Source organism: Apis cerana, linkage group LG12 (assembly GCF_029169275.1).
Source record: "Apis cerana isolate GH-2021 linkage group LG12, AcerK_1.0, whole genome shotgun sequence".
Lineage (NCBI taxonomy): Eukaryota > Metazoa > Arthropoda > Insecta > Hymenoptera > Apidae > Apis > Apis cerana.
The window spans coordinates 8573599-8593175 of NC_083863.1; the positions used below are offsets into that span (position 1 = coordinate 8573599).

General features: G+C 40.5%; 1 protein-coding gene, 1 long non-coding RNA gene and 1 other non-coding gene across 10 annotated transcripts in view; 1 reads left to right on the forward strand and 2 right to left on the reverse strand.

The window, feature by feature from the left end:
• The window catches only part of LOC107998986 (ankyrin repeat domain-containing protein 6), a 109665-nt gene that overhangs the window by 50540 nt on the left and 39548 nt on the right, over window positions 1-19577 (forward strand). For all 8 annotated transcript variants that reach the window (XM_017058596.3, XM_062083054.1, XM_028667302.2 and 5 more), the window contains one exon: window positions 17503-17604. In XM_017058596.3, coding sequence (XP_016914085.1) covers window positions 17503-17604 — 102 coding nt within the window. The remainder of the gene's footprint in view (window positions 1-17502; window positions 17605-19577) is intronic.
• Window positions 1-19577, reverse strand: part of LOC114577691 (uncharacterized) — a 38285-nt gene that overhangs the window by 15433 nt on the left and 3275 nt on the right. The gene's annotated exons all lie outside the window — the stretch shown is intronic.
• On the reverse strand, window positions 8249-8321 carry Trnar-ucg (transfer RNA arginine (anticodon UCG)). Its single transcript has one exon. It is a non-coding gene; the product is annotated as a tRNA-Arg (tRNA).

The following is a 19577-nucleotide window of genomic DNA, read 5'->3' on the forward strand; positions in this document are numbered from 1 at the left end:
CGAATCTTTTGATACTTGAGGTCAGACAGTAGACGAGGGAGAGAGAAAAATAGAACGCTTGTCACGCGATCCTCTCTTCGACACAGGAATCATAAATTCGGCCGTGAAAAACGCGCGACACGCGCGATAAATCGCCTCCCCCCTCTCTTCTTTCTTCCCTTTCAAATTATTTTTTTCCACGCCGCGTTAATTTGCACGTAAATAAGAAACGTGGACTCGGCTAGATGGGCCGAGCTCGTAAAATTATTCATCTTCGTATCTCGGCAATTTATAAATACCGGCTGACCCCCGCTTGTTACGTTACCTTTAACCGTTGCACAGCTGTTGAGCAAATATCGAGTTTGCGGCAACTGGGCCCGTCCCAACCGGAGCAAAATATGTACAAGCGATAAATTCCGCTTGTAATTCGAGTTTCACGGCCGGCTAAATGTATCGAAAAGCGAATAATCGATAATTTTCAATTTGATCGACGCCTTCTTCTCCTACAGTTTCCTCGATTTATTAACGATCGTCGCGTGTTAATTTCGATCCATCTGTAATAATCGTTTCGATTATCGAAAATATTTAGTTATTTTTTTGTTCATCTTTAGATAGCAGGATGAAATATCGATGACTTTTCCAAGAGTTGGTGGACGGAATTTCTGCACGTTCGGATCTTATTCGGAAGGCAAAGTATATTTCCAGGTATCGACCTCGTTAACCGGACACTGGCTCGTTTTAATAAGCAATTATAAGCGTGACCCGTTGACCCAGGGAAACAAAATCATGAGTTCCGAGAAGAGCTCGTGGCCCGATCCCTTAGGAGGATCTCTCTCGGCCAACATCTCCGTAGTCACGACTTGGTACATTTTGCGCCGGTAATCTTTCCAGGAAGGTATCTCGGCCCGATTGCTTTTTCTTTCGATCAAAGGATCGATTTCCAACAAACGCGAGAGCGAGTAGGATGTAAAAGGAGAGAGAGCCGATTCCAGAGGTTCGGATAAACGTAGGAACACGTACGTATACGTGTGTGAAGATATCGATTGAAATTCATTCGTCGGATCGAAAAGTGAGAAAACGCTCCTCCCATCTCCCTTAAAATTTTAACTTAATAGTTTCTCAATTGCATGCTTATTTTCGCTTTTCGAGATTCACCATTATTATCTTTTACAACGAGCTGACAATGGTATTTATTCATCGATGCACGCACGGATATACAAAGTTGAAAATGTACGGCAGCATAATTGAGAAGCATAATTGATCGACGCGATGGATAATCGCGAATAATGCTATTCCGTTCTGCCATCTAATAGAATAATAATTACAAGGGTGTTAAGAATCTTGGAGATCTCCGCCGTGATAGATCGAAGCTCTGATTAAAAGTATCAAGATGATCGTAATGAAGGCTGGTGAACGTTAATTAACGCGAAACGAGCGTTCCTCTCGAGATCACGTTCGATGCGCAAACGAAGGAAATAAAATTTGAAGAAAAGAAAAAAAAAAAGAGAAGAAGCCGCTCCAAATTCAAAGCTCGTTCGAGATCAGCTCGTTTCTATCTCTCTTTTTCCAGTAATTCTTATCGTTATTTGCACACGCGAACACGCGTGCAAGGCGAGCAGAGAGGTATTAATCGCCAGTGAAGACAGTGATGTATGCTAGCTGCATCAGGAACTCATTAGCGGACGTTGTGGCGCGAAATTTAATTTCAACTTTTCCGAGCTACCGCCATTTTGTCTCTTTTGCGCAGGCCCGATATTAATGGAGAGTTTAGGTCTTGCGTTTTGTATATATACATATATATGGAGCAGTGGTGGCTCTTAATTCCCGTTGTTGTTTAATTTTATCTTATTCCATTTTAAGGGGGGAGAGAGGGGTATTAATGGGATTTTTTAAAAAAGAAAAAGAATTGAAATTCTTCGGTGGAATTACTTTGGAACGATTGGAACGTTGGAAAGACGGTGTTTTCCACCGTCTTTTTAATTGCCAATTTTTATTTTAAAAAGAAATCCTGTTGGCGGAGATATCGATAATTTATTGAAATGCAGATATCGAGGAAATTCCGCAAAATTTCTTCTTACAGAGCGAAACACAGGAAGCAACGGAGTTCAGTATGTGTGCGTTTTATTAGCACCCATTAATCTTGTGCCGGCGGCTCGTATTATTATAGTCGGTATTTAAGACCGCGGGATACGAAAATCATCTATTTTCTCAAACTGGGCCTATCATCTAGTTACCCCTAGATATCGGCAGATGGTTTTGTACTCATTTCGAGCGATTCATTATTTTTATTTTCTCCCTTCGGTTTGTTCGTTATCATGGTCGCTTTCCTCTTGCGAGTTTCAGCTAAGATTTCATTAAATCGAGTTGATTTGCATCGAATCGAATCATTCGTCCATTTAAAACCATTATATTCGAGAATAGAATCGAACGACACTTATTTTCCTTTATAATCGATCTATCCTCGATTTAATTATTAAAAAGAAAATAACAAAAATGTTGATATTTATTTATTATCAATCTTTATTAAGCCTTCAAGACTTTTCGATTCGATTTAAGATAGAAGAATCGTTTATTAATAATCATACGTAGAAATTACTTATCCACATAAATAAAACGCGTATCTCGACTTTATATCTCAAAATTACGTTCACTCGAGGACGTGCAACGTGCGAGAGAAATGCTAAAAATAAAGATTCTCTCGCGTCGAAAGTGTATGATCGCAAGAAAGTGGCAAAAACGAAAGACGAAAATTAGCATACTTTTCCACTTGGTTCACAACCACCGTTATCAAGTATTATCTACCCTAAGGATATTCTTTCCTCGTGATACCATAAAATAATATAAAACCATCGATTTATCCATTCGAACGAAAATCGAATCAACCTCTGTCTATTATATACACACCGACCGATATTACTTCCTCGAAAAAGCAATTAGAAATCCTCTCGAGTCAACAATCGCTCGAGGGCTTCCCGTTTCCTTATCATTCCTTATCGCGTTATTATTCGCCGTCTCCATTAATCCTCGATCAACCCGGCAAAAAGTGAAACCCTAGTTTCCTTCCTCCCGTTCCAACTCGTCCATCGATAAAACAAATATATATTTTTTCCCCCCCTCTACGTGACGCCGAATATCTCACTCGGTAATCGAGATCCACGATGCAAAATAACGTAGAAGAAGAAGAAGAAGAAGAAGGAGAAGGAGAAGCAAGAGTAGGTCCGTAATCCGTCCAGATGATTATAATTTGTGGCAAGGACGAAGAGGTTGCGGATGGGTGTTTCAGCTAAATGTTGCTCGTCCGCATAATGAGAGGAGCTGCTCGTCTCGGGTGCATTAGAGCAAATGATCCGGTAGACGCGCTCCATCACTTCTCCAACGTTGCTTAGGGACGTCCTTGTTCGTTTCTACGTTGGCTGGTTACAGTTAGTCGGATGAGAAACTCGGCCACTGACTCGGTCGTATTGGGATAAAAGCCGAGCGTTGCAGTTGATTATTTCGAATTTGCCACGCGAAAGAAACGCGTTCCGCGAATGCGCGTATGCGCGTGTCACCCATCGTTTACTCGGTCGTTTTTCTATTTCTTCTCCGCGTCGCGGAAATTCGTAGGAGAAACGAAAAATCGTACAATTATGTTTCCTCTTGTTGCAATATCCCGACGTAAAAGTTATACCGTTTATTTTCAAAAAAAGAAAAGAAAAAGCGATCCCGAACGATTATAAAATATTTCCAACGCGGTAGAAAAATAACGAGAGGCGGAGCACGTCCACTTAATTTCACTTGGAAACTAGTTATAAGAAACGAGCTATTCCAATTATATCTGATTATCAAAGAGAATTCATGGAGGGAATCCATCGGTGGAATGTTTCCTGCTTTCTTCGACCACGATATTCTTGTTCACCGGTTAATAAGAAGTTCTGTATGATCCGGCTTTTCGGATTCCCGTCTTGTATCCGTCTTCTTTAGACGAACGCGCGCTATAATGACAATTATAACACGCGGAAACGCGGGGCTGTTATTCATTAACGGGTTGAACGGGATATCGGGGTTATCGAAAACAGGTTTAACGTTCGAGCCGTAAGATTTAATGAATGGATCGTTTCGCGTTTGGCTCGGCGCACGAGTTAAGTGAAAGTGGGATGGAAGAAGCTGGTCACAGCTCCGTTTCGAGACGTTTAAATTGCCAATTTATACGATTTCTTCTGGCCAATTTATACTCTTTGTACGAATAATATTTTATCGAATACATGGCCGGCGTCGAGAGCAACGCCAGAAATTTATTTGATTAAATTCGAACGTTGCGAAGTTATAAATTTCCTCCTTTTCTCCCAAAATCCCAATTTCCAATTATCCTTCCCCCCGTAATAATTTCGATCGTCGCGAGAGACCTTCTGTCCTATTCTCCCGAGAACGATAAAAGTCTTGAATAAAGAATCTAGTAGGAGTGTTTATCGTCCCCTGTCACTTCTTGCTTCGTCCCTGATGAAACGTATTTATTAAGTCCTCCGCGTACGTTTCTTTCTTCGGGCGACGTACGGTCGCGTTACAGTTATCGGAGGACGGCGTAAAAACCGCTAAGAAACCTGGGGAACTTTTCAAGATAGAATCGCACATTCCTCTCGCCGATTAATCCGGATTCCTCGCGATACGAAGATCCGACAAGTTTTGATCCGTTATCACCTTGTACCGTACGTTCGACAGAGATACCATCTTCATTTGTAACATCGCTATTACAAATCTTATTTATGCGCATTTATAATAATGGATCCAGCTTAAAATTAAAATTTCATTCTGGAATTCACTCTGGAACAATTTCAATGGTCCTCTGATTTATTGATTCTTCTTAATTCACGTATCCACCCGTGCTCACGATTCCGCTATCGATCGATAGCCCATCACTATTGAGGAGACAGAATCTCCATCAGACCATTGCGAATCTTATTTATATAGTGATAGACCAAAGTTAAAATTTCTTTTTGGAATACCAAGTTCACTTCAAAACAAACTGGACAAAATTCACAAAACGTGGTATCGTTCCATCCATGCGACTATTACGAGATACGATCTCCATCATCGAAATTAAAATTCCTTCCTATACGAAAACTTATTTTAAAACAGTTTCGATAGAATTCAAATCTTCTCGACTCGCACAATGATCGTAAAGATTCCATTCGAAAAGGGAACAGGAGGGAAGTAAATCGAGCAGGGGGAGGAGAGGAGCTGCTCTCGCAGGGATGAGAAAGTCTCGAGCTCCCGTGACTTTTTCCATTCCCGAGCTATGAGAAGGAGGATCGGCTCACTCTCACTCCCACACGCCATCTCATGTTCGTCTCACGTCCGCGTTTCTTCCAAGCGGGTATGGACTTGCTCGTTCATGGCATCGCTTTCCAGCGATTTTTCGATTTTCCGGAAACCGCCTCTGGCCATGTATCGCGATATACAGCGAATCGAGAACGGCTCGACCGTTCAGAAGATAGAATACTTGCGGTATTCCTCTTTCTTCTCCTCCCTTTTTTCTCCCCGTCTGTTGCAATATTCAGAAATATCCAGGAAACGTGCGTATGGTATTCCGTATGAAGGGTATGCGATCGATGCAGGTCGGTGGGAAAGGATAGGGATGATAGAGAAACCCGATGGAATTGGATATTGGAAGGCTATAAATCTTCGATATCGTGACTGTGATCGTGGATCACAGGGGAGGGGGAATGCGATTTATTTATTTTTCTTATTAATCTTTAATCCGATTTGTACGAAGTTATTTGAGCTTTGTTGTTTTGATCGATAAAGATACGAAGAGGGGGGAAGAAAAGAAGAATTAATCGCAATAACGTTCGAAGTAAGGAAAGAAGCAATCTGGATTCAGGATTCAGGACGTTGATGATTCGAAACGAAACGAGGATATATGCAAAGGAAGAAACGACTCGATGTTTCCAAGGGAAATATAGAAGCGCGAGTACACACGATAATGTTGTTAACCGGTGAGTTATTAATCGTTGGACGGGAGTAATATATCGACTGTCACGGATGGGACAACGTTTTAACAGATCGTTCTAATCCACGATACGAGACAAGCTAGGGAGAGAGAGAGAGAGAAAAAAAGTAAAAAGAAGAAAGAAAAGAAAGTTTTACATAGTAAATCAATCGGTAATCGTGGCCTTTCCGACTACGATCCTTCGAACAAAGTGCACACGAGCCGAGATGAAGCGATCTCTCCGCCGAAGAAGTATTTCTTCGACGCTGAATGATTTAACTCGCAAGTGATCCAACAAATCGAATCACTTAAATATTCTGGAAAATAAGAGAAAAATATAAATCGCCCATTCCAATCGATCATTCCCCTCCGATAAACGAAATCTGATTCGAGAATGGATACGCGAATTTTAAGTTCGTTTCACTGGATTGGAGCGTTTACTTTCTCTTTTTTTTTTTTACATTGATATCGACGATGATAAATAAAAAAAAAGAAAGAAAGAAAAAAATAAGATTCGTAAGAAGCGAGAGACGACGCTTTTATTATTTCGCTCCCGAAGAAACGAAGCAGAGGAAAAGAGGTAGATAGAGGGCAAGGAAAAGGGAATAAGAATGAGACGGGTAGAAGAGGCGAGACGCTAGTTAACCTATGACCGGAAGTCGTACGTGCACGGCGAGAGAAGAGCACACATCCGTTTCGAGGAGATAGATCGAGCAGAGAAATAGAAGGGATTACGTAGTATAAATCAATGCGTGTAGGCGTAACGCGTACTTAAGTTTCGTATCGAAGGTGTTCCCTCCTTGATTATTTACATGCACGGGCATAGTAATTGATTCTCCGTGCATAGTCGAGGAAACGAATTCTCACGAATTGCAAACACGCAACACGGAATCGTGTCCTCGAATCGGTGAAAATTCAAATAAATTGCACCACTCGTTTCGCTCTCCTTATCCTCTTCTTTGTTCCAATCAAACTTTTCCCTTCGTTGCAATTATTCTATCCGATCAATCGATTCCTAAATCGAATCGAATTAATCAAAATAATCAAAATTTAATCCCTTAATTATCGTTTACTTTCTTTTCCCTTTTCTTCCATCGAATATTTTTCCTTTCCCTTTTTTCTTCTTCCTCGTTCGTCGATTCGTTCGTCGTTATTATCCCATTCATTCACCGACATCCGGTCAAGCCATCCCCTTCCACCTTTATTTTCGACTCCAATTCATTCCCATTCCTTCCTTCCCTTTGTCCGTTCCTCCTCTCCTCCCCCCTCTCTCTTTGTCACGCACGTGGATCGAACTGCCTTCCTACTTAACGCGGATAATTTTATTTTCTCGGCGATCGTCGAAAGCAACAAATTAACCGACGACGGTATCGTAGGTCGATGGGGTATGCGCGGTGAATTATAGAGTGTTCCCGCAACCTTTACCAACCGTACACGACCCGCTACCTAAGCGCGAATCCCGTTTCCACGTGTAATGAACGTAATTACGCCTGGTAATTGCCCATTCGCTTTGTCGTCCTCGGCGATCCTCTCCTCCGGGAGGCATAGACGGATAGCATTCGCGCCTCCAATTTGTTGTATCTTCGTTTTTCCATCCTTTCTTCATTTCTCCGATTCTTCTTTTCAAACGATGATTGCTCGACACGATATTGATCGATACAATTGTATTATTATCTGTAACTTTCAATCGTACGTGAATAATATTTTTTGGTAAATTGATAGGTCGATAGTTATTTAGGTGTTTAAGGTGTTTAAGGATAAAATAAATGGGTATAATTGGGATTTTTCTTTTTCCACTAATTTTTTATACTAGATTAGATTTATTTTTTGGTTTTTCTTTTTTGGATTTTACGTTTTAAGCGAGAAGTTTGTTAAGCGATGGATATATTCCTCTTATCGCGATAACTTGATTTCTAATTTCTCGCGAGCTTATTTAATCGGAGTATTCAAACGGAGTACGTGGAAGATAGATAACACAACTATACTCTAATGAAATAAGTACATACACATGTATTCAAAATATTATCACGAGCGACGTTCAAATCACGAAATTCAATATCGATTAAAACGTACGACAAATCAATGACAATAAACGAACGATAATCGATGGAGGATTCGTTGTAAATTTACGATTTGTTTCACGTTTAAATAAATATTCGTAATTATTCGAGAAATGAAAATGCGAGAGGAGATGTATTTTGCATAAATAAAATTCCGTTGATTTCAGTTCGATCCAATGATTTCTACGACGACGGTTGGAAGAAAATTTTCTCGTGGAAAAAAAAAGGAAAAAATAATTTTCGACCGTGACAGGATTCGAACCTGCAATCTTCGGATCCGAAGTCCGACGCCTTATCCGTTAGGCCACACGGTCATCTAGGGGTGGTTACCCCAAAGATGAAAACCCCTCGTACTATTCGACTTTCAAACACGTTTAAAACCTATAAATCTTTTTTAATTTCACATTTTTTGCAACGCATATTCATTTTCCAACACTCCTCTATCCATAGAACTAAAAAAATGTGAAATTTTTATAAAATTTAAAATATCCCCTATGAGCGTTACAATTTATTCAATTTTGCCAATCGAGCGATATATATTCGATAAAACGAGCATGATGCGTTAAATATATTCTATTATATTGATACGAACAATTATTGTCTATAAAAAAAAAATTCACAATTTTATTTCCTATTTTTACGCTTCAAACGTTTCTGAAATTAACTTATCGATAAAACGAACTTATCGATAAGGAAAAAATATGATAGATCTCGCGATATATCTAATGATATATACCCTTCTATAATCGACAAAAAAAAAACTTCGACTTCATCAGAATACCAAAAAAATTACCTCGATTCAAAAAAAAAAAAAACGAAATATCATCGAAACGCATCATCGAAGCTAAACTACACCCCTAAATCTTATTCCATGTTTCAATTATGCGTATGTATCTCTTTTTACATCTCTTTTTCTCTCCCCCTCTCCACACTTTTACGAAACTCAAAAATGAAACACAAGAAGAAAAAAAGAACAAAAACAGAGAGAAAAAGATCTATTTCACCCATTACCATTGTTCCTTTCTCTCTCTCTCTGTCTCTATTAAACCGAAAGGGAACTCGAGCCGTATGAGATACTACGGGTTTCCAAGCTTCGCCATAAATTCTCTGGTCGAACAGCATCACGAGGCTTTAATGAAACCTACGATATGAAGACGGCGGACACGCGGCAATTATCGAGTCCGGCGTGTTCGAGGGTGTTCGACTCCTCGAGGCGGTTTCTTCGCGAGTGCACATCGTGGAAAAAAGAATTTTGCATATGGCGGACACACAACACGCAGCCAGAGTTTTCGATCGACGATAAACACGAAGGTGAGATCCGCGCGAAAACGGAGAATATCCCCCTCCTTTTCTTCTTCTTCCTCCTCCTCCTCTTCTTCTTCTTCTTACTTTTTTCTTCTTTTTCGATTCCTCGCGCGAGATAAATCAAGGGGTTGCAATAAATTCAAAAGAGCCGGACGTTTTATCCTTCGGTAAATACACCGATACACCGAGAGGATGATTTAACAGTTCCCGCCTCGCGGTGTAGCTTGTTAGTTAGACAAATGTTGCGTTGTCGTTCCAACTTTCTCTCCCTATTCCAGCGTTTACGGCGGGTGCTCGTAACGTTGGGTCGAGAGGTTTGGGATTACTCTGGCTTTATTTGGACGATAAAGGCGGGTGGCCGGTTTCGTTCGCGAATGCCAACCGTGTTGTCCTTCGAATTTCGCTCGGTATGGGTCCGTGTTGCAACGTGTTTCGTACACCGTTTCCCGGTGTTTCGTGTACACATGCTGATTAAGGAGAAGTGGAAGCGGAACGGCCAGGCTGGGATGCCTTTCAGGTTTCTGCCTCGTTGCATTGTAGATTTTACAACGCGTGTGGAAGAGGAGTGTGCATAGAGAGGAGTTACTTTATCGTAGCTTTTGGTTTATAGATGTAGTAAAATGGGAAACTCGATAAGGATTGGAGAAATTGAGAAACCGTCCGTATTATTTATAACCGTCGAAATATTTACCTTAAAATCTATCTCAAGAACGTGGTTAAGTATCTTGATAAGAGGGGATTGAAAAGAGTGGGTATTAAAACGAGGAATGAAAGTAAAAGTGTGTGCGTGTGTGTTTCTTCCGTACATTTACTTTCCATTCTGTCTTTAAATATTCGTCTGAATTTTTCTTCCAAGACCTAGTTGCCCATTGTTCCGTACGAAGCTCGAGGTAAATGGTAGCGCTACTTTGCCGCACACGTTTAGATTTCGTGCAACTTATGATGATATTTTGAAACTTTGTTTTGCAAACAGAATTTAATTATCAACTTTTCTTTTTTCCATTTAAACTCGAGGAAAAAGAAATCTATATATCAGGCACGTGAAATAAGCGCTAAATATTGATTTTTATATTTTCATTCAAACTCGAATACGAGATAATAAAATAGAGAGAGGATGGTCGCGATGGCAGCCAGTTGAAATCGAACGAAATTATTCCCTATGTAAGGTAGAACATGGCCAACCGAGAATCGCATGCCAACATGGTATCCCACTATTGTCCAAAAGGCAATTAGCATGCCTCGGCTGACTCTTCTAGAAAAGAGGGGTGAATACATTAAATACTCCTCCGGATACTCGTCGATCGTGCGTGGGAGAACGTATTTCTGTGGTACACGCACTGTACAACATATTCATTTTCATACATAAACCGCTACGTAAAAGTTCGTGCGCATTCAACCACTTTGTCGGTCGGAAGAATTATTTTCACCCTCACTGATTTATCAAATCGCTTAAATTTCTTACTCCTAGATCTCCGATTCTTCTATATCTTAAAAATATTAATACAAATTATAATTATCTTTAGGAGAATCGAACGATTCTTCAACAGTAAGAACAAAAGAAAAAAAGAAAAAAAGAAAGAAAGTATCAATCCGTAAAATTTGGCCATTTTATCGGCCAGAAGAATTATTTTCACTCACTGATTCGTCAAATCGCTTAAATTTCTTATTAGATCTCCGATTCTTCTATATCTTAAAAATATTAATACAAATTATAATTATTTTTACGAGAATCGAACGATTCTTCAACAGCAAGAACAAAAGAAAGAAAAAAAAAATCGCTGAAATTTCTTATTCCTTCATCTCCGATTCTTCGTTAAAAAATTACTACAAATTGTTGTTGTATTTAAAAAAAAAAAATGGCACCTCGAATCTAAGAGCTTCCGAACGATTCTCCGTTCAACCGCAAAAGCAAGAACAAACGAAAAGAAGAAGAAGAAGAAGAAGAAAAGAAAGAAAGAAAGTATCAATCCGAACGTAACTCACAATCACAATGGACGATAGAGAATAAACTATATTAAGCGTGTTGCGTGGGGCGGAGAGGGGCCCTGCGAAGCGGCCTCTGAATGGCCGGGTTAATTTAGATTCCTGGGTGCACCTCTTGCGGCGTAAAAGACGTCGAAACGTCCGGCCGCGTTTCAATGTTACGTGATGGAAGCCCGCGGTGCCCCGTTCTACGTAGCTAAACCGCGTAATTGACGTAACAACGTACATCATGAACTTTCGCATACCCGCTTCCCATTTATGGCGTTAACTAACGACTGCTGCCCATAACGCGGCCACGCTCTCTCTCTCTCTCTCTCTCTCCCCTCCCTTCTCTCTTTTCTCTCCTCGATACTGGATTGCAACGGGTGAAAGCGGGACCCCATTGTCTCTCTTTCAACTCGTTTCCAACGAACAAGTGTTTCCGCGCCGCGCATCCGCTCTCTTTCTGATTTATTCAACCTTTGTACTGGTTGCCTGCCTTGACGTAGAATCTTGGAAACCTGTTCGGTGGTTGTCTATGGCTAAATGTATGGCGAGGAGTTTTAGAGAACGGGAGAGGATGCGACGTTTTGAGGCGGAGACAGGATGCATCTGTCTTTATTTAGGAAAGGGAGGGTTAAGGGTTGAGGTTGCGTTTTTCGAATACGATGTTAGGGGAAGTTTCGAAATGAAAACTTTCGAAGTACTCGAAGATTCGATTCTTCTTTCGATCCCTTCGAATATCAAGATTTTTTCTTGATGCGAATCTAGAAATAAAGAAATATTTGGAATTGAATTTGTTTTTATTTGGAGGAGTTTTGAGATGATGCCAAGATTCGATTCTTCTTTCGGATACGAGAATTTTCTCGAATCTATATAAAACCTTCGAGTTTCGATCGAAATTGAGCGTCGATCAATATTCGATGCTTGAACGAAATTTTAATTATAAACGACGAAAAAGAAGAAAAAGATTATTGGTTAATGTTGATGATTCGTAGCAATTACTCGAGAAGCGAAATGCCCTTCGATTATTTTTATGGATAGATCCGCGATGTTAATCAACAGTCGAAGAAGTTTTCGAAGTTTCGTTCTGCTTGTCAATAGCGATTAAAGTATCATAAACATGGGAGGATGTGGTGGGGGTAATAAACAGGATCGTGGGCCGGTTTCTTCGAGCGAAGGGCGTGTTATACTTCGGCGTGGCTTGCAGGTTTTGCGCAGGGAGTGTGTACAAAATTCGAGGAACGGTCTAAAAAATTCCTCCGTATCTCGCGTATCTTTATCCGCGCCCATATAATCTTCGAAGAAACGCTTCGAGGAGAAAATTTGAGATTAAAAAAAAGGCTTGCTCGTTTTTTTTCTTTTTTTTCCTTCCTCCCCTCTTGTACTCCGTCTCCTGTAATTTTCCTCATTTCGCAGATTCTTAATGTATCTTTAAATCCCGTGGCGAACGTTAAATTTCGTAAATTTCAATAATTTTATATTTATAATCCTCTCTGTATAGGCGCAACTCATCAAGAGATCAACGTATGCGATATCTTTCACTTCGAATCGATAAATTGTCGGAGAAGTTAGCCGTTCAACAATGTTTCCTCCATATTTTCTAAAGAAATTTCTAAGGGAACGCTGAATTTTTTTCTTTTTTTTTCAAAAAAATCTTCCCGTTAGTTCCCGGTCACAGATCATTACTCCGTTCACGAGTCTTGAACTGGCTCGTTGCCGATGATCGCTGGTAATGATCGGTGGTGCAATGTCAAAACGGAGCCTGCGAATAGACGTTGAGGTTGCACATTGTTTTATGAGCTGCTTATCCGTTGTTACCTTGCGGTTCCAAGCATGCAATTGACTAGAAGAAAAGATTTTTTTTTCAACAAACAGTCTTGAATATTTTCCCTTAAAAGTTGAAACACTCGGTATGAAATTATCTCTTCTTTTAGATCGCAAAAAATAATCGATAATTTACTTTTATTATTAAACGTTTCATCCTTCGATCGAGCAACGATTCTCAAAAAACTTTCGACGATTAATTCAGTTCGTTGAACATTAACGTAAACATTGTCAAAATATGCCTCCCATTTGCCTCGTCTCAAAGTAGGTGTATAAAACGCGGCTCGAAACGTGTACACCTTGTTATACGTGTTATGCAATGTTATTCGATCGATGTGGTAGTAGTTGATCCTCGCTACTTAAGTACTTAGCGATTAACAACGACGTTTGACGCCCAACCGGAGTTGGTCTAATCCTTGGATTATACGGGGACGATGTACAGCTGACACGTGGCTACTTCCGGCGAGAGGAAGGGGGCAAGGTGTCGCAGCACCTTGGTTGACCGTGACTTCCTGGCCAGGTGGACGATGAAATCGATGTGCATAGCGATAAATTTTTTTCTATTTTTCTGATCGAGTAAAAAATGTATATAATATATATATAATAATAATCCTTCTGTTTTAGATAAATATAATTCTTCTTCGTTTTTCGTAAAAAGGAAAAGAAAAGGTAATTATTCGCACAACGCTCGTTCAAACGTGGGAATATAATGGAATCGATTTCTCGCTATAATAATTTCCGTTCCCATCGTGAATCCTTCGTAAAGATAACAATTGCGATTCGTAATAATTCCTCTTCAATTAACAATAATGGTCTATGAATGTATGATAAATTCCAGTTTTCCACTCGTCTGCTCGCGTTACGTTTTTTTTCTTTCTTTTTTTTCCAAATTCTCGAAAAGATGAAATTAGAAAATGCGTCTCCAACTTACGAGTCGATTGTAGCGAAAGAAACGAGCTTCTCTCGGCAAGTAAGCAGGGAAAGCACGAGTTTCAACGACGATGTTTGACGTGAAGTGATTTTTACGTTGAAATTACGTAGCCGCGCAATTAAGATAGGGCTGTTAATTCGTACGAGGCGGAAGTTGAAGGTTCGTTTTACAAGTGTTTCAACAGGTGCGTTAACACGGTTTTCACCCCGACAATGGTTCTCCTCCCGCTCCCTCCCCCGTCTTATTAAGTCGTTATTCGCTCTAACGTTGCGTGAAATCGACGTCTTTGTGAAACAATTTTGACTTTTTCCTCCTTGTTAACGAGGATTACGCTCCCTCGCCGCGTAGAAAATTGCCAAGCATCGAATGAGAGAAGATATTTAAGAGATGATGTGTTAAAAATCTTTCTACAATTTTTTTATTATATTCTTCTAAGCGAATTTCCAAGCGACAAATTATAACATTTCGAAAATCGCTTCGTTCGGAACGAGAAAAATTTTCCATTTTCTGTGCCTAAAAAAATCCGATAATTGCGAATCCAAGAAATGACGATATTTTGTCGATCGATGCTAATCAAACCTCAAACCTTAAACGATAACTTTTAATTCTTTTGATCGCACGATTAAAGCAAAATTGTTAAGAATAATCGAGCAAAAAAGAAAATGACGATACTTCAGCTCGGATGGGACAGTCGAAATTAAACGCCTTAAGCCGTGTTTCGAACGCCAGAAGCGAGCCAAAACCTTTCAGTTGCGCAGTTTACCGAGGAGAGGGCCGGAGGAGACCGCAAGACCTTAACCACTGGTTAATTAATACTCATTCGACTTGGACCGTTCATTTCCGTAATCACATCGTGGGACAAAAGCGTTATTCTTTCTTCAAAACGTCCTTCTATTATCCTTTCCAGAAAGAAAAGGACAATGATCAGGCGTGCTCGGTTTCAATGCGAATACGGGCGCGTAAACGTTGATGAACACCGCGTAAAAACGCGTAAATCCCTTCACCCGGAAAATTGGCACGAACGATAATTCCGACACTGTTCCGCGATCTCGGTACAGTTGGCGTGTGCACGCTTGTTTCATCTCTAAATTACGTACGGCGGAGGTTAGATTATAAATCTAATGAGATAGCGTATCTTAATTCGATAGCTGGAAATAGATAGGGAACGGTGGTATTACCAACCATTTCACCGATTATTATCGATTTCAAAACGGGCGATGATGATGCTCTTACGCGTTGAAATTCACGCCGGAATGCCTCTATCTTGACGAGATCTTGATTAGATCGGATTAGATTCGAAAATTTCTCGAATCTTGTTATTATTAATTATTATTGTTATTAAGTTATTAAGTTAGGTTGGACGATGCGAATCAACTTGGAGCGTAATTTTTTTTAACAAAAAGAAAAAGAAGAAAAAGATGTGTGATAATAATATCGTCATTATCCAACGATAAACTCGTTCGATAAACTTACACTTGTATCGCGTGGAAGAAGGAAAGAGGTCTCGGTCGGTAAGTAGGCATAGGTGTTCCGCGGCGGGAGTGTTCCATCACTCGCAGGGAACAGAATTTGAATGATTCATGAGTGCACGCGTCGCGAAAAAGAAATAGGAGAGGAAAAAGAGGAGGAAACACTTTTTCCCAGCGACAGGCAAGCGGATTTTCATGCAGACGAGTTGTCTGGATGATGCAGGTTAGCTCTCGTTCAGGGTCTGGTACAAAGGGATGAAGTTTCGCTCCGAGCGATAGGCTTCTTCATGATTTATGGAAGATGCGTAGAGTCGTACCTACCGCGTCGGAGTTATTGGCGAGATTCTGATGCGTGTCTTCGTTGTCCTTCCGATTGTAACATGGTAATACCTTGCCACGTCAAATCGCCGAGCCTGATCATTTGTCCCAGTTCCGATCTCGTCGTCTTTGCGTCACTTGGCGATTGCCGATCTTGATGGAAATTTTAAAACTTTGACACGTACGATATTTCCTGATTTGGAACGTACGATTTGCCGCTTCCAACAATTTTCTTTTTTTCCAATTTTTGGAATTTTGCAACTTAGGATGATCGAACATTTTTTTCGAATTTTTTCTTGTCGAAACTTGTCAGGATTATTATTCGCGATATTTGTTATCACGCCAATGCAACTCTGAATCGGGATATCATCTCTTCTAATTGACTGGGACTATTACTCTATCGCAATTACGAATTTTTCCGATTTTATAATTGCGTTCTCGAATGATCGTGCATCGCGTGCACGATAAATTGATCGGTGATAAGAGAGTTAACGTGTTTCGAACAACGGATAAGGAACGCATTTTCTTAATCTCTCTATACCCCTGACCCTGTTAATTTCGACTAAAATTTTTCAACTATATATTTCCATTTCCCAATCACCGATCGCTTCTTTTTTTTCCAATAATTCTCTTCGATAAATTTTTCGAATCCACCAAACTATTGGAAACTTGCAATCTCCTTTCGATCCTGGAAAAAAGGATCTAATTTAAGAAAATTAGAAAGGAAATATTCTCGCTCGGTCGAGGCGACAATCGTAACGGTTTAACGTTTCACACCTTTCTAACGCGGTGCACATTAGATTAGATATCGTTTTCGACGCCCACGTCGAAGAACCTTTTCCTCCTCCATTTTCCACTTAAGTTACGTGAAACGCTGCGCGCATACGAGAGACAAGGCTCTGAGAATTTATGCGTGACAGTTCCTCAGACCTCGTCTACAACGAGGATTTCTCTATCTTCGATGGAGACCTTTTTCCACGACGCGCGTAGATCACCATGGGAGAAGAGAGATAAAGCGATCGTCTCTGGAATTTCTTTCTTTCTTTCTTTTTTTTTTTTTCATTCGTGATCGAAACGAAAAGTTTCCGCGTCTCTATTAGCTTTTAATGAGATTGAAACGTCAACAATTTTATCGCTTCTCCACCTTTTTACGATCTCTCCTCACGCAACCTATTTGGTGATGTATCAATCACGAACGGATAAAATTCGTTTCTCGAACGGATGTTGAAATATTTTCGACGCTTTTGTTTCATAACGGAGAGGAAGAGGAAGAAAAGAAGAAAAGAAAAATTGTAGTCGATACTTCGCATTTTATAGATCTTAGGAAGACGGAATGTAAGAGGAAGAATGTTCTGTTGATTTAGAATTTTTAACGCACTTTCTAACTGGCAAAGAACGTGAAATCCCATCCATCATAATTCCAAGTATTAAAAGTATATCAAGGAGCTCGTTCTTGGTGAAAACTGGAATAGATCCCGAGTTTGAGACGAGTTTCGTCGAGAGAATTCGAACGATGAATGTAGTATATTGATTGTTGGTAAGAACATTGTAATAAATATTGTATCGATAAATCTTTCGTGGAATATTCCTTAGGATATCTCGTAACAGGAGAGATCGACGCGTATCGAATCTCGAATATTAAATACACATGTAAATCTCTTTCTCTTAATTTTCTTCTTTCAGACTGGGGTGACGCCATTGCAGAGATCTGCATCGGAGGGCCATTTGGAAGCGGTGGAATTATTGTTGAAACACGGTGCTGACGTCGCTCGCCAAGACACCGTGGTAAGCGAAAATATTTATCTTATCCACCATAGTTCCTCGTTTAAACGTTATTTTTCCAATTGAGTTCCTCCCCTAATTTTTACTTCCGATCAAGAATAAATTTTCTCCATTGATTTTAAGAAATAACACCGTTGAAAAAGAAATCAGAAACGAAGACTCGAGAAATAATTCGTTTCGAATACTCATTTCTCTCCTCGTCTGTTTAAAACAACCTGTTGGAAAGGAGGGAGAGAATACGCGCGTGATTCGAGGACAGAAAAACCCTGGAGGAGGAAAAAAAGGAGGAGAAATCGGTATCCGGAAGAGAGGAGACAGATAATTTCGCCTGTTTTTTTTTCTCTTTTAGAGAAGAAACAATTTACCAGGATTTTTGCTGGATTGGCAGCGGTCTTTTATCACTTTCTCGATCTCCATCTCCCCTCGGGGACCCTATCCGAGTGAATTTTCATCGTTCTTTCGTAACTCCTCGTCCCCTCTCGTCGTCCCCTCGGCCGGTTAACGAAGTGAACGCGACACACGAGTCTCTTGGTTACGAGTCGATGGTTACCAGCAAGGAGAACACGGTAATTCGGTGACAGAAGCTTTCGTGTGTAAATCGTGTGTGAGCGATATTGGGAAATCTCAAGATTTTTCTCCTTTCTTTTAAGCGGAACGAGGCTCCACACTTGTTATTATTAATCGGTGTGCGATAGATGTCGAAATTGGGCGAAAAGGAGGCGAAACGGAGAATATCACGTAATCGACGTTATTCGATTGCTCGCTGAAAACACGCAATTATCGATAATTATAAATAGGCATTGACGGGTAGAATCGATACGCGAATTTTGGATTTCGCGCGGAAAAGTCCGTGCATCGTTCGACGTGGTACTTGGTGCACGATGACACGTGTAATTATCGTGATCGACGAAAGGGAGACAAATACACTCGTATCCAACGCTCTCGAGATCTCGTTAATATCGTATGCAAATCGAATGCAGATTTCCACTTTGCTGCGCGGGCAGGTGTAAAAAGAAATGTGCGCTTAAGTTTGATCGAGCTTGGGATTACGTACGATACGAGGATCCGTGGTCGTCAGGGGTCATGGTGGACGATCGATATATCGTCCACACGTGTCATTAAGTCGTAAACCGTTTAATGGCCGTCATTACCGATATTGTATCGCGTTCGAGCCTCGATCGGGGACACCGATTCCCCCGTTTCTGCAGGGCTGCAATTTCGCGGACGATCCGCGTAATAAACGGCAAGAGGAGCGTAGGTAGGCGTGTATACTTTACGTCTTAATGACCGCCGCTAAGGATTTTCGATCCCTCCGCGATGCGCTTCCTCCATGATTTATCTGTAACGTCAACAAGGAACACGCAAAATGACGCGATTTTAAAAAGTGTAATTAGTCGTAAGTAGTTGGTCGAGTGATGTTCAAGTTTTCTCTTTTTCTCTCCCTCTCTTCGAGTCCCGTGAAATTGTTCACGAATTTACTTAGCAAAGTATCGATGAATTCGAAAGAAAGTATTCCGAGGATAAACTCTCCCTGATCTGGCGAAGAAAAAGCTCGAAAAACTTTTGACTTTTCCTTCTCCTCCGTGAAGCTTTCGTTAAATCTTCCGAGATGAAACGTACTTATTCAGATGATTTCATTGGAGGAAAGATTAGAAATTGCAAGTCGTACTCGATGTGAAACTTAAATAAGAACTTTCGACTTGTTGACTTTCCCCTCCCTCCGCGGCGAAATCATCTCCGATTGATTATTATCGCGGAGATAATCGTGGTTTCATATGGATAAAGTCGGTTTAATGGGGGGAGGGAGGGGTACTTACTCGCCCCGGGTGGATGTCGGGCCGAGTAATGCATGGTATTAAGCGTGCAGAAAATATTTATCATCTGTCCCGTTCGAGCGGTTTCGCGGAATTGCGGTCGCCCTCTACTCCTCGGTTCTTAAAGAAAAGACGCGAATATATTATTCCTATGGGACACCG